The 14,786-nt window shown below is 44.9% G+C and overlaps 1 protein-coding gene across 9 annotated transcripts in view; it reads right to left on the reverse strand.

Moving 5' to 3' along the window:
• LOC105496187 (ASXL transcriptional regulator 1) overlaps window positions 1–13,988 on the reverse strand; it is a 75,910-nt gene extending 61,922 nt beyond the window's left edge. For 2 of the 9 annotated variants that reach the window (XM_071079524.1, XM_071079522.1), the window contains exons 1-4: window positions 13,424–13,579; window positions 5,565–5,647; window positions 4,304–4,393; window positions 2,918–3,026 (exon numbers count right to left, since the gene is read on the reverse strand). In XM_071079524.1, coding sequence (XP_070935625.1) covers window positions 2,918–3,026; window positions 4,304–4,393; window positions 5,565–5,647; window positions 13,424–13,480 — 339 coding nt within the window. In that variant the 5' untranslated portion in view covers window positions 13,481–13,579. Of the gene's footprint in view, window positions 1–110; window positions 204–2,917; window positions 3,027–3,706; window positions 4,275–4,303; window positions 4,394–5,564; window positions 5,648–13,423 lie in introns of those variants that run through there. The other 7 variants (XM_071079527.1, XM_071079528.1, XM_071079529.1 and 4 more) reach the window with 6 other exon arrangements.
• Window positions 13,989–14,786: the final 798 nt, after the last annotated feature.

Below are 14,786 nucleotides of genomic sequence, written 5' to 3' on the forward strand. Positions count from 1 at the left end.
TGTAATAAACATATAATATGTATTAAATAATTACAACTGTATATAATTACAACATATGTAACAGTACACTATATATATGATAATAGAGGGCCAGGTATGGTTGCTCACACCTGTAATCCCAGTGCTTTGTGAAGCTGTGGTGGGAAGATCACTTGAGGCCAGGAGTTTGAGACCAGTTTAACCAACATAGCAAGACTTCATCTCTACAAAAAAATTTAAAAATTAGCCGGGTGGTGGTGTACGCCACTCGGGAGGCTGAGGTGGCACTACTGCTTGAGCCCAGGAGTTCAAGGCTACAGTGAGCTATGATTATACCACTGCACTCTAGCTGTGGACAACAGAGTGAGACCCTGTTTCTAAAAATATAAATTAATATTACATTAAAAAATAATAGGCCAGGTGCAGTGGCTCCTGTCTGTAATCCTGGCACTTTGGGAGGCCACAGTCAGTGGATCGCTTGACCCCAGGAGTTCGAGACTAGCCTGGGCAACATGGCAAAACTCCTTTTCCACAAAAAATACAAAAAAATTAGCCAGGCATGGTGGTATGTGCCTGCAGTCCTAGCTACTCAGAAGGCTGAGGTAGAAGGACCACTTGAGCCTAGGAGGTCAAGGCTGCAGTGACCTGTGATTGTGCCACTGCACTCCAGCCCAGGTGACAGAACAAGACCCTGTCTCAAAAAATATATAACATTAATAGAAAAGTGCTATTAACAGGCAATTAAGGATGATAAACCTCAGATCATCATAAAGGCTATCATTTATTAAGGACTGACTCAATGCCAGGGATGCATATTCCACCAAAAAGAGGGGTTAAATCCCTCCCAAGTTACAAAGCTAGGTTTTCGTTTTGAGACAGGGTCTTGCTATGTGGCCTGGGCTGGAGAGCAGTGGTGTGATCACAGCTCACTGCAGCCTCTATCTCCAAGCTACCCTTCTGCCTCAGCCTCCTGAGTAGCTAAGATCACAAGCACACACACCACCGCACACACACCACCATGCAAGGCTTTTTTTTTTTTTTAAATAGAGACAAGGTCTCATGCTCCTGAGTTTCAGCAACCCTCCTGCCTTAGCCTCCCAAAGTGCTGGGATTACAGGTGTGAACCACCACACCCGACCCTACAAAGCTAGGTTTTGAGCTCAGTGGCTCTGTCTCTTCCAAGGCTCAATCACAAGAAAAGTATGCAAAACTGAAAGGAAAAAGAAGACCAAACTACTGGATATAAAAACAATATAGAAAACAGCAGATATCTGACCACAAGACAAACTTTATTTATATATAAAGACCAAGTTTTATGGCTTCATGTTTTATAGTTGGTATTTGTTCAGGTATTTATTTTGAATACAGTCCATCAAGAAAACAAAACTTAAAGAAAAAAGTTTGTACTGACCGCTACAATTTATAACACACTATGGAAGAATGAAAGGGTCAGCATCAAATTCTCAGTTTCTCCAATGTCAACAAGTCATCTTATATCTAAATCAGGGGTCAGCAAAGTAGAGCCCCAAATCAAATCTGACCTGCAGCCTGTTTTCATAAGTAAAACAAACATCTGTACACAAAATACTCTTTTTTTTTTTTTTTTATTGGGACACAGCCATGCCCATTCATTTGGGTATGGCTGCTTTCCTACTACAAGGACAGACCTGAGTGCTTAAGACAAAGACAGTATGATCCACAAAACGAAAAACATTGATTTTCTGGTCCTTTACAGAAAATGTTTTCAGACCCCTGGTCTAAATGATTGCCATATATATCACAAATGGTGGAAAAATAATTAGCCTGTTCATTTCAGCCCTATTTAAGCTTTATTATGAACTCTACCTGATTTAAGTACTCTTCCTTTATAATTACTGTCACTTAGTAAATGTTAATGAGTTTTTGAATTTCCACAACTATGTTCACATTTCAGTTATTTTCCATACAGTAGGTCTTACTTTAGCTGCCCAGTAATTTATTCTACACATAATTACTACAACAAAATCCTAATTAAGGCACATCTGTGGCCTGGCGCGGTGGCTCACGCCTGTAATCCGAGCACTCTGGGAGGCTGAGGCGGATAGATCATGAGGTCAGGAGTTCAAGACAAGCCTGGCCAACATGGTGAAACCCCATCTCTACTAAAAATACAAAAATTACCTGGGCATGGTAGTGCACGCCTGTAATCCTAGCTACTCAGGAGGCTGAGGCAGAACTGCTTGAACCTGGGAGGTGGAGGTTGCAATGAGCTGAGATTGCACCACTGCACTCCAGCCTGGGCAACAGAGCGAGACTCCATCTCAGAATTTAAAAAAAAAAAAAAAAAAAAAAGGCACATCTGCAATTATCCCCATACATAGTTATGCTTCAATTTTGTACAATCTACAAAGATACAGACAAGCAAAGATGAACACACAGACAAGAGCTGCTATGACTAAATAATTTCTAATATCCGATTCATATTCGAACACCTCAAAGTGCCATTTACAACTAACAGCATCTGGCCAGGTGTGGTGGCTCATGCCTGTAATCCCAGCACTTTGGGAGGCCGACGCAGGTGGATCACCTGAGGTCAGGATTTCGAGGCCAGCCCGGCCAACATGGCGAAACCCCGTCTCTATTAAAAAAATTTAAAAATTAGCTGGGCGTGGTAGCACGTGCCCGTAGTCCCAACTACTTGGGAGGTTGAGGCAGGAGAATCTCTTGAACACGGGAGGCAGAGGTTGCAATGAGCCAAGATCTCGCCCCATTGCACTCCAGCCTGGGTGATAGAGCGAGACTACGTCTCAAAAAAAAAAAAAAAAAAGAACAACATCAGTGTCATGTGACTGCATAAGAAATGCAAATTCATGGCCCCTATTCCAGACCTACCAGGTGATTCTTATGCACATTAAAAGTCCAAGAATCAATGCACCAAGACAGAGTTTATATCACTTACCTTGAGTGTGAAAAGGCTGATTCGGCCAGGCAGTTTATAAAACAACCCCTCTCCTCCTCTTGAATTGGAATGTAGCATAGCATTGAGGCATGCGAGAGGGGACGTCCCACTGTAAAACCACAAAAGAATGGATGAGGGTCATACAATCCATCTGCCTAAAGACCTAATCCCTCCAATTCATTCTTAAATGAGAAAAAGCTAAGCAAGAAATACAAAAGAAAAAATCTCATGACAATTTCACTGTGAAAATAGTAAAAGAATAACCAAATGAAATTCACATAAATCACACTCAGGGAACTCTGGAATAAACATTATGTGATACTTGAAATCCATACCTAACACTTCTTCAGTGCTTTTTGACAATATAAATCAAATTTTCAAGAAATTTAGAAAAACCACACAATTTTTTCAAATTATATTTTAATAAATAAAATTTTAATAAAATTTTACTATTAAAAGCTTCCTAGCCTCTATATTTCAATTTACATATCATACTCAGAAACTGCCACAGATTATCACAAAGAATCACAAAATCAATGGTCCTTTGCCAATAAAAGAAGCAGAACTTTTTTTCCAGTTAAACATTTTCTAGTAAGTAAACAAAAAGAACAGTATTTCATTTGTTTTTTTTCTCTGTTGGGAGTGGGGAGATTGAGTTTTATTCTGTATCTACGCGGGAACAATTATTTAAACCTAAATGCAAAAAGACAGTCAAGTGGATTTAGTTCCCAGTAATGCTTAAACATTAAACTAAAACAATGGCATACTCAGTTGTTTCATGGTCCTTACCACAACAGCAGGTTGCGAAACAGTGACAGTTCAGTGCGAAGGATGCTACTTACTGAATCTTAAAATAGAAAAGCTACCAAAAAAATCAACAAATGCCCATTATTAATATTAACTGAGTTTGGCACTAGCATATTAGTGCTAGGAGTCACCTGTGCACCCTCTTTTCCCTCTCCCCAGCATGTTAAAAAATATATAAATAGCTTAAGTAAGCCTCTTCGCATGTTTCAGAACTAGAGGCCCTAATTTATGCAGTGTTAAAAATAAATTCTGAGTCTAAAAAAACCATTAAAAAACTATTACTTATTTTGCCTTGGAACACACTGGATGCTAAAAAATTTTTCACCAAGAACCAATCTCTAAAAGAAACCTTGTGCAAAATCTGGAGTATCAAGTGGGTGTGCTAGCATCTCTGCTACAAGGAGAACAGCATGCTGGCACAGCTCTTCTGTGACTCCTACATATTATACCTCTGTCTACAAATTACAGAGCTGCTCACTCATCATGAGCCACCATGACTGCTTCATAATTCCTCTAAGAACAAGAAGCAAAAACAAGTTAAGGTTTTCAATTCCATATGTCCCAAAGGGACTCATTTACCTTCTATAGGCAAAGTGGTCCAACAGCAATGCAGACAGCAGCATGATGGGAAATAGCCCATAAAAACAAAAATAAAGCACAATTATAACACTACACAGTGGATAAGTACAAGTCAAATAAATGTGATGTAGACAATCTTAAATCTTCCCTTCCCACAAAACATCAACTTGAGAATGTTTGAACTGACAACAGGAAAGTGAGGGCCTTCTGACCCTAAAAGGTCAATTTGCTAAGTTTGACTAGCAAAAACATGAAGTTTGCTCTGAGTCCCAGGCAGGGACTGTGTAGTGCTCTCCTCTTTCCTCATTTAAGGACTTTTTTTTGTTTTGTTTTGTTTCGTTTTTTAAGACGGAGTCTCATTCTGTCGCCCAGGCTGGAGTGCAGCAGTACAATCTCAGCTCACTGCAACCTCCGTCTCCCGGGTTCAAGCGATTCTCCAGCCTCATCCTCCCAAGCTGGAACTACAGGCTACAGGCCTGCATCACCACACCGGCTAATCTTTGTATTTTTAGTAGATAATGGGTTTTGCCATGTTGGCCAGGTTGGTCTTGAACTCCTGACCTCAAGTGATCTGCCTGCCTTGGCCTCCCAAAGTGCTGGGATTACAGGCGTGGGCCATCACACTCAGCCCCCTTTTTTTTTTTTTAAGTTTGAAGTTAGGATAAGGAAAAAGAAAGATTAAAGATAGTCACTGGCTTTCAGGCCAGCAATTCTATGTTTCTAACTTGTTACTTCTCCAGGAAAACTATGCCATAAATTTAGAAAACAAAAGTCACCTCAAAATTTAGTAAATTCATATAATATGTGACTGGAATTAGTAGGGGGAAAAAAGTCAGTGGGTTTTTTATGTTGATGAGACCACCGTTCTTTTATCCTAAAAGAAAGAACTTCAGGGATACAGCATAGAGAAAAGGGTAGTGTTAGGTACAATAGAGGCTATCAGGTCTGAAACTTCTGAAACAGCACGAGAGAAAATGTGCCCTGCCTCCTTACACAAAAAACAAGCTCTATGCCAAGATTTAAGGAAGAGCAAGGAGATGGGGAAAGCCACTGCACCTCTAAATGAAAACAAATAGATGTTCACCCACTGCTACCCCTCCACTCAGACGACACACAATTTGGGAAATGGATAGTTCTGCTTCACTATCAGACACAGAAGCACAAACATATACACACGTTTACTTACTCATATCACTACACAACTACAGAAAGACACATGTCCTATGAAACCCTCACGTTAAGCAACAAGAACAATACAAACCTCATTTCCTTTAGTCCTTCTGCCTCTATGACCTGCAGAATCTGTTTTGGTGTCATTGGAGCATCCGAGTAGTTTTCTAAAACCTGAAGAAATATAAACGTCCTAATTTCAGTGTGCAATTTCCATTTATATCCATCCACCCATATATCATGGGCTAAAGTTCTGCTATGAGGTACCACTGATGACAACTTACTTTTTCCACAGTTAAAATTACTTCAGAAATCAAATCACACATATATCCAGTTACTGAAAGTTACTGCAATTAACTGAAATGTTCAAATTCTCAATTCTAAGGATGCATATCTTCTCAGCATACATTGTATAGTATGTGAGACCTTAGCAACATTGGTTACGGTTTAACTTGATGCTGTTAATACTGCTAAACCACAGAATATATAGCACTGCACAAGAAACATGAGACAGAAATGCATTCACATTTTCTTTCCCAAGGAAGTTTAATTACTACCTATACATACATATATATGTGTGCAAATTCATGGCCCCTATTCCAGACCTACCAAGTGATTCTTATGCACATAAAAGTCCAAGAATCACTGCACCAATGCTTTTGTATTTTAGTAGAGACGGAGCTTCACCATGTTGGCCAGGCGAACTCCTGATCTCAGGTGATCTGCCCACCTCAGCCTCCTAAAGTGCTGGGATTATAGAAGTGAGCCACCACACCCGACCAAGTACCCATATTTTTAAACGGTGCTTTTTGCCACTGTGTTGTTAATCTGTGGTGTTAACTGCCACAGTACGTTCTGCCATTTGGCAATATGATGCTATGATTCTGCATGACTGGTGCAATGAAAAGCAGAATATCCCATTTATGTTAGCATCATCTATAACCAAGTCATGGCAGTATTGCAGTATTTTCTTAGTGTGCAACTGCAGCTCTCTTGCTTTAAGAGTTCTTAGATATGTTATTCTTCTAAAAGAGGAAAAAAGCTGTCAATATCTTTGTACTTTGTCTACCTGTGCAGCTACTGAGGGTACTCCAAATCAAGCTAACATCTTATAGTCCATTTAACTACCATAACCAAGTACTGCTGTCACAAGCAACACATAAAGCAGTAAGTCTGACAGGACACTGCTGTCTGCGGCCATACCACCCTGGACGTGCAAGATCTTGTCTGACAGGTCTGCTGCGGAAGGTACTCTATGGAAGAACATAAGACCTCAGCACTAAAGTCAAGGTTTGGAGAAGGTACTAAAATAAAACCCCTATTTCTCATGATCCTATCCTTTGCTTCTCTTTTCAGATTTTCCATTCTCCATGGGTAACATTATCATCTCAGTTTCAGCCACTACCTAAATTCTGATAACTATCTAATCTCTACCTCTAGCCCTGACGTCTCCCCCAAATTTCAGAATCAAATATTCAGTTGTGTACTGATTGTACCCCTTCATTATCTACTCTAATTCAGCTCTACTCTTAATTCATCTAATTGGCAATTCTAATTCACCTCTTCTCCAGACCCACTCTTCTTCCTGTATTCCCTACCTTGATTGACAGCCTGTATAATCACCTAATTCAGAAACGCAGGTGTCATCCTTCTCTCTCATCTGTCCCCCAAGTCCCAAAACCAGTCTCTTTCCTGACCCAACACAACAGCCTCTTAATGTCTATCCCTCCATCCAGTCCTGCTTTCCTCAAATCCATTCTGACTCTGTTGTCATCCTTCAATCAACAAACACATGCAACACCTACCTTGTGCCAGGCACAATTCTAGGGATTCACAGTAAACAAGACCAAATCCCTGCTGTGGTAGAACTTACATGTTCAGCAAAGCAAACCTGCCCTCATCACTTTTAACTCCAAAATCCTTCAACAGGCCAGGCACAGTGGTGCACACCTATAGTCCCAGCTGAGACTGAGGCAGGAGGGTCACTTGAGCTCAGGAGCTCCAGGATGTAGTGGGCCATGATCCTGCCTGTGTATAGCCACAGCACTCCAGCCTGGGTAACACAGTGAAACCTCATCTCTTTAAAGAATTTCTGAAAATGGGGGCCAGGTACGGTGGCTCACGCCTGTAATCCCAGCACTTTGGGAGGCTGGGGCGGGTGGATCACGAGGTCAGGAGATCGAAACCATCCTGACTAACATGGTGAAACCCCGTCTCTACTAAAAAGTACAAAAAAACTAGCCGGGCATGGTGGTGGGCGCCTGTAGTCCCAGCTACTCGGGAAGCTGAGGCGGGAGAAGCTGAGTGCAGTGAGCTGAGATCGCGCCACTGCACTCCAGCCTGGGTGACAGAGCAAGACTCCATCTCAAGTAAAAAAAAAAAAAAAAAAAAAAAAAAATCTAAAAAAATATATGGCTGGGTAAAGTGTCTCACACCTGTAATCCCAGCACTTCGGGAGGCCAAGGTGGGCAGATTGCTTGAGCCTAGGAGTTCAAAACCAGCCTGGGCAACATGGTGAAACCCTGTCTCTACAAAAATATATAAAAAACTAGCTGGGCATGGTGGCGCATGCCTGTAATCCCAGCTACACAAGAGGCTGAGGTGGGAGAATCATGAGCCCCGAAGTGGAAGCTGCAGTGAGCTGTGATGGCGCCACTGCACTTCAGCCACAGTGACAGAGCACTTCAGCCACAGTGACAGAATGAGACTCTGTCTCAAAAAATAGTAATAAAAATAGAAAGCAAATAAAATCCTTCAACAGCTCCTTAATCACATACTGCAAAAGCTGAAGCTTCCAAAGTCCACTGGCCCACTGGTAAAGAACAGGATCTAGAGTTAGATTCAAATTCTTACGTTCTAAACTAGGGCAAATTACAACCCAACCTGAACCTAGGTTCTCTTTTGAAGGATACTGATGTCTTCCTCTCAGAGTTATTGAACAGATTAGAGACAATGTAAGTAATGCTTACAGTGCCTGGCACAGAGTAGGTGCTCACTGGCCTGACATATGGAACCCTCACAATCTGGTCTCTGCCTGTCTCTACCCATCCACAATGACACTCCACAAACTTTATGTTCCAATAATTTGTAGATATAGCTAATTCTCACACTTTGCAAATACACACACTCCCTCTCACCCTTTCTCTCTCTCTCTCTCTCCTGCTATGTGTTGTCACCAGCTCCTGCTTATGCCCTCTGTGACTGGCCTAACTCCTAATTACCCTTCAAGATTGAGCTCAGAAAGCACCTTCCTCCAGGAAGCCTTCCCTGATCTCTGCCAGGCAGAAGTAAAAGTCTCTTTTCAATGTCCCCATTGTTTCATAACACATACAATTATCTTCCAAACCAGGAGAGTTGAAAGGAGAAACTATTCATAATTATGACTGGACAAGAGGCAGCAACTGGGATATCTGTTTATGATTTATACAACTATGATAACATGTATCATGACTACAGTAAAATTCTGTTCCTGTGTCTGGACCTTCTCCATCCCCAGACGACCATAAGCCCTGAGGGGGCAAACCTCATCCACCTTTGTATTCCAAGAACCTAAGTGCCAAGACAGGCAGTACTGACTTGAACAAACCTACAATAAACCCTGGAACAAGCTACTAATGTTCACTGCCACAGATATCATTTCTTTGATACTAACTAAATGAAAGCTGAGCTAGCGAATTTTTGTAGCATTTTTTAAAAGAAAAGCAAGCATGACTCAAATAGTAACTACCAATTATTTAAACAGCAATCAGAAAAGCCTGAGAATTTAAGACAGGGGAAACAGAATCTCTAAAGGGAAGTTACATCAAAAGATACAAAGCATTCACTTTTATTAAAACTGTTTATGCCTCCAGCTTTTGGTATAAGAACAAGTCAGCAGTGTTCTATTCCTAGTCTCTTTCTAGACTACATTAAAAAAAAAAAAAAGTCTTCTCTTACTTCAAAGGGGAAAAAAAATGTTTGATGTAAGAACTGGTCAGTCACGAATCAAAGTAAAAGATAAAGCATGCGACAAAGAGTTTCTCAGAGCCAGGGAGAATCCATTTAGGGTCCTCAATTTAAAGGGAAATCCCCTTGGCTATTTCTCCCAAACAAACTGTTCATAACAAGTTGGAAGATATCCACCCCACCACGTAAGGTCTACGTCTTACATCTAGAAAAGACAATACTACAAAATGTGTGAAAGAAAGAGTATCTATTTTTCAACAGTATAATTAAACATCTGCAAAAATCAATCTCCTGGGGTATACTACACTGAAATTCTCAAGAAGAATCTTCTTTCCTCTGCAAAAACAATTTTTTAAAAGGATTCCCAGTAACACTCTAGTCACCAGATTGCTCCTGGGGTCAGGAGCAATCTGAAAGTGTTCCCAAGGAAGTGCATACAATTGCCATTGCAAGGAGTCCAAATTCACCTGCCCAAAGAGAAGAGTAGTGTTCAGGTGTTCTAATGTTCAACTGTCCTACGTTCCCTCCTGGTCAAGTTTCTCTCAGTCCAGTGTTAAGCTCTCACAAATTCTCCAGCACACAGTGTTACAGAAACTTTTTTTAAACATTAAGAGGGCTATTTTTTTCTTTTGTTTTGTTTTTGAGATGGAGTCTCACTGCTGCCACTGGAGTGCAGTGGCGCAATCTCGGTTCACTGCAACCTCCACATCCCGGGTTCAAGTGATTCTCCTGCCTCAGCCTCCCGAGTAGCGGAGGTTACAGGCATGCACCACCACCACGCCTGGCTAATTTTTGTATTTTTAGTAGGGACAGGGTTTCACCATGTTGGCCAGGCTAGTCTCGAACTCCTGACCTCAGGTGATCCGTCTGCTTCAGCCTCCCAAAGTGCTGGGATTATAGACGTGAGCCACCGCGCCCAGTCTAGGACTCTTAAAAAGTTCCCCCTTACCTACCATCCAGTCCCATCCAAAGAAATGGAAAATTCTAAAACAAAAAACACACAAAAGATACACAAATTACATATCACATTCTCATGAGTCCTTTTTTTTTTTTTTCTTGAGACGGAGTCTCACTCTGTCCCCCAGGCTGGAGTGTAGTGGCATGACCTTGGCTCTCTGCAACCTCCACCTCCCGAGTTCAAGCGATTCTCCTGCCTCAGCGCCCCCCACCCCTCCAAGTAGCTGGGATTACAGGCATGAACCACCACACCTGGCTAATTTTTGTATTTTTAGTAGAGACTGGGTTTCACCATGTTGGCCAAGCTGGTCTAGAACTCCTGACCCTGTGATCCACCCACCTCAGCCTCCCAAAGTGCTGGGATTACAGGCATGAGCCACCACGCCCAACCTCATTATTTTTTTAGAGTCAGGATCTCCCTCTATCACCCAGGCTGGAGTGCAGTGGCACAATCAGTCATTGGCCACTGCAGCCTCCAACTCCTCAGCCTCCCAAGTAGCTAGGACCACAGGTGTGCACCGCCATGCCCAACTCATTTTGTTTCTGCTGTTGTAGAGACCGGGTCTATGTTGCCCAGGCTCATCTTGAACTCCTAGCTTCAAGTGATTATTCTGCCTCAGCCTCCCAAAGTCTCACAAATCCTTTTTCACATGTATAACACCACCATAAAGTAATTCCTATTCATAGACTAGGCGCGGTGGCTCACGCCTGTAATCCCAGCACTTTAGGAGGCCAAGGTGGGCGGATAACCTGAGGTCAGAAGTTCAAGACCAGCCTGACCAACATGGAGAAACCCCATCTCTACGAAAAATACAAAATTAGCGGGGCATGGTGGCACATGCCTGTAATCCCAGCTACTAGGGAAGACTGAGGCAGGAGAATCACTTGAACCTGGGAGGCAGAGCTTGCGGTGAGCCAAGATGGTGCTATTGCATTCCAGCCTGGGCAACAAGAGAGAAACTCCAAACAAACAAAACAAACAAACAAACAAAAACAAGGTAATTCCTATTCATATTACTATTTTTAATGAAGAGCCTTAGAAGAAAAAGAGAAATAACTTACTCTGATAATCCGGTTTGAAGTCAATGATAAAACAGAAAGAGCAACCTCGATGTTGAAGTTCAGACCACAGTAAATTCGAGAATCTAAAGAGACTTCACAGTGGACCCCAAATTCCTAAAGTCAACTAGTAAGAGCCAACAGAACTTTGAAACAGATTTTATAATTCTGTCAAGACATAAATAACATAGGATTTAAAGGTACTTTCACCTACCTCTAACAAGTAAAACTCTGGCAAGCAAATTTCCTTGGGTGCCCAGGGTCATAAACACCCGCATTAACAGGAACGCCAAGGACAATGTCAATGAACACACAAAACTCATCGTCCAGGAGAATGAGAGCTCTCTCCCACTCCCCATCAGGCCTATATTTGTTTCCAGGTAAAGAACCATTAGAGAAATCCTGAAATTTCTACAAGATCCTGAAAACTAGCCCGAGCTTCCAATTTTGACTGAATCAGGAAAAAAAAATATTTCGGAACCTCAAAATCTCCAAACTTCACATGCCAGGCCAAAATAAACTGAAGCACAAAACTTCAGCATACAAACAATTGCTATTTTTGTTCCCTGGGCAACAAATGACTAGGGAAGAGGACAGCAAGCACCAATGAAAATTCTGTAGCCCAAATTCCTTCAGTTTTTATAAATCAGTAACTTTTACAGACTTCGATAAAGAAAAAGGTGTACTTCAGGTTTGTTTCAACCCCACCCCCCATACGGTTTTGTTTTTTTTTTTTTTTTTTTGCACAACACCTTTGACGCAGAAAACTCACTTCAAAATAAGAGAGAAAATTAAGTCTCAGCTTCACTCATCATTAAAACTGAATTACGACAATTACATATAAACTAGAGTGTCAAGAGACACTTATGCTATCCGCACCACAACCTCCCTGTGTGACAGATCTTAGGAACTGTATAACCTGTTACTACCGGTATCAGCAGATGTTACACGAGTATGTCTCAAAGTCTCTGAGCTTCGTGGGTGCAATCCAAAAGGAAGCTATTTCACCTGCAGGTCCTCTGACGCTCTGAACACAAAATTCACAACCCCCATCAGTTGAACGAAGCGGCTTCAAACACTCAAATTACGCTCTCCCTTGCTAATCCTCAGTGAACAATGTCTCTCAACAGAGACACTTTGTCTTTGTCCAACATACATTCTTTGCAAAGTGGATTCAGTTCTCCTCAAAGTACCCATTTCCAGTCCAGCTTCTGAAGGCAAGCACCCCAGTCAGCGTTTCTCAAAGTGGGGTCCGTGAGCCACTGCGTTTCAATCACCTGGTAAGCCGGTGAAAGCGCAGATTCCCAGGCTCTATCCCAGACCCTGAGGCTCAGCAGGTCTTATGGAGGGCCCTATGAGGAGCGTTACTAACCGCCTCTCAGGTGTCGCCCACAGGACACTAAAGTTAGAGAACCGCTCCTCAGGATTCAAGCTGGGAGTAAGCACTTTCTTCCCTCCACGCACCTGGTTTAGATTGGTAAAGCTCAAAATGCCACTGGCGTCCTTGAATGTGGGGTCGCTTTTCCACCCCCGGAGTCAAAGGCACCACCCCATTACCCACCATGAAGCGAGGGAGGAGCTTCCGACCCTTCCCGGAAACCCAACTCCCCCGGGTGAATGAACGAAGCTGCCCCAGACCCCCAGACGCTGCCAAATAGTGGGGGAGGGGAGGCGGGACCCCGCTGCCCAGAGGGGGAGGAGCCGGCCTGCCAGCTCGCCCCTCCGCAGGAATTTAGCTGGGCGGGGGGTGGGGGGGTGGGGGGGGGTAGGGGGGGGTGGCGGGTAGGGCAAGCGGAAAAAGGCGCCACATCCCATCCCGGCGGAGCGCTCCCCACCCCGCGCCTTGCGGGGCTGTCCCGTTCTTAAAGGAAGATGGCCCCGCCCCCTCCCGCGGTGGGCAGGGCCTCGCCCCTCCCCCTCCAGTGGGGGGTGCGCGGCTAGCCCACCCCCACCGAGCCCCACGGAGCCCCCCTCGGCTACCCGCCTCACCAGGCGCGCGGCCTCGGCCCACGTGCGCTCCTTCTTCTTCTTCTGTTTGTCCTTCATCCTCCTCCCCGGCGGCGGCGGCAGCTCCACGCGGGACCTCTGGGCTGGGCGGGCTGGGGCGGTGGCGCGGGGCTGGGGCGGCGGTGGGGGGGGGTCGCGTGGCAGCGGCGGCGCGCGAGGTCTCGGGTGCGGCCGGGGAAAAGGGGCGGGCACGCGGGGACCGGCTGGCGCGAGAGCGGCGGTGGGGGAGGGGCGGCGGCGGCTCCACGCGCCCGCGCTGCGTCAGTCGCCCACGGCGGCAGCGGCTGCTGCCCCGCGATCGCTAAGGAATGCGGCGACTCCGCATAACCACGGGGTCAGAGGTCACGGCTCCGGCCTCCGCTTTCCCGCTCTGCTGAGGGACCGAGACAGGACCGGCGGCGGGGCGGGAGGGCGAAACGCGGCTTTCCCTTCGGCGCCCGGGTGTGTGCGTGTCTGCCGTGGGTGTGTGTGAGTGTGTGTGAAGAGTGAGGAGGGGGAGTGTGGGGTTTTTTTTTTTTGAACAAAAACAAACCGAAAGGACGGCTGGGAGTCGTAGTCCCAGCGGCCTCTCTGGCCTCCCCCGCTCCGGAAGAATATGGCCGTGTGAAGGGCGTGGACCACACTTCCCGGCGTGCCCCGCGGCCCCCTTCCGCTCTCCCTCTGGCGTCCTCCGCCTAGCACCGACCTGAGTTAGGAACGGGGACGCATCGCTGTTCGGGGAAGGGGCTGGGTAGAGTCTCGCGAGGTGCGGGAACTGGCTGGGTTCCTGAGGGATTCTGGGAGGCGATGCTGGGAAGGGGCGGTGGCTGGGCTCCCCCGGCCGCCCTTAACCCCTTAGGTGCTTTTTGCCTCAGGACCTCCGGGCGGGTGCGGGTGGGAAGTGAAGATGGGGAGCTCGACTCGCAGCTCCCACTTCGTGCTTCTCCTCGCCTAAATGGTTTTCACCTATACTTCTCGCAGGGGACGAGAGGCAGGACTTTCCCTTTAGGTCCCCCCTAAATGACTCACTGCCACATAATAATGAGACAGAAAGACCCTCATACCAGTAAAACGGTTATTCCACGGTTGATGGACTTTGACGGTTCCTCATTTCCTCTTATGCTTTCAGGCCTCTGTTTATTTGCAGAGCCTGCGTTCTTACCACTTGAGGAACTTGGTGATACGTTGACGGGTCGCATAAAGGACTTGGACTCTGGGGCCATACTGACTAGAATGCACCTGAGTGCGTTTTTAGAGGCAGTACCCTGGAGAGAACTCAGGCCCTGGAGTCCAACGGACCTAGACTGGAATCTTGGCTGAGTCACTCCCTGGCTGTCCACTCAACCTGAGCCTCAGTTTTCTGATT

This window comes from Macaca nemestrina, chromosome 15, assembly GCF_043159975.1.
Source record: "Macaca nemestrina isolate mMacNem1 chromosome 15, mMacNem.hap1, whole genome shotgun sequence".
In the NCBI taxonomy this organism is placed as follows: Eukaryota; Metazoa; Chordata; class Mammalia; order Primates; family Cercopithecidae; genus Macaca; species Macaca nemestrina.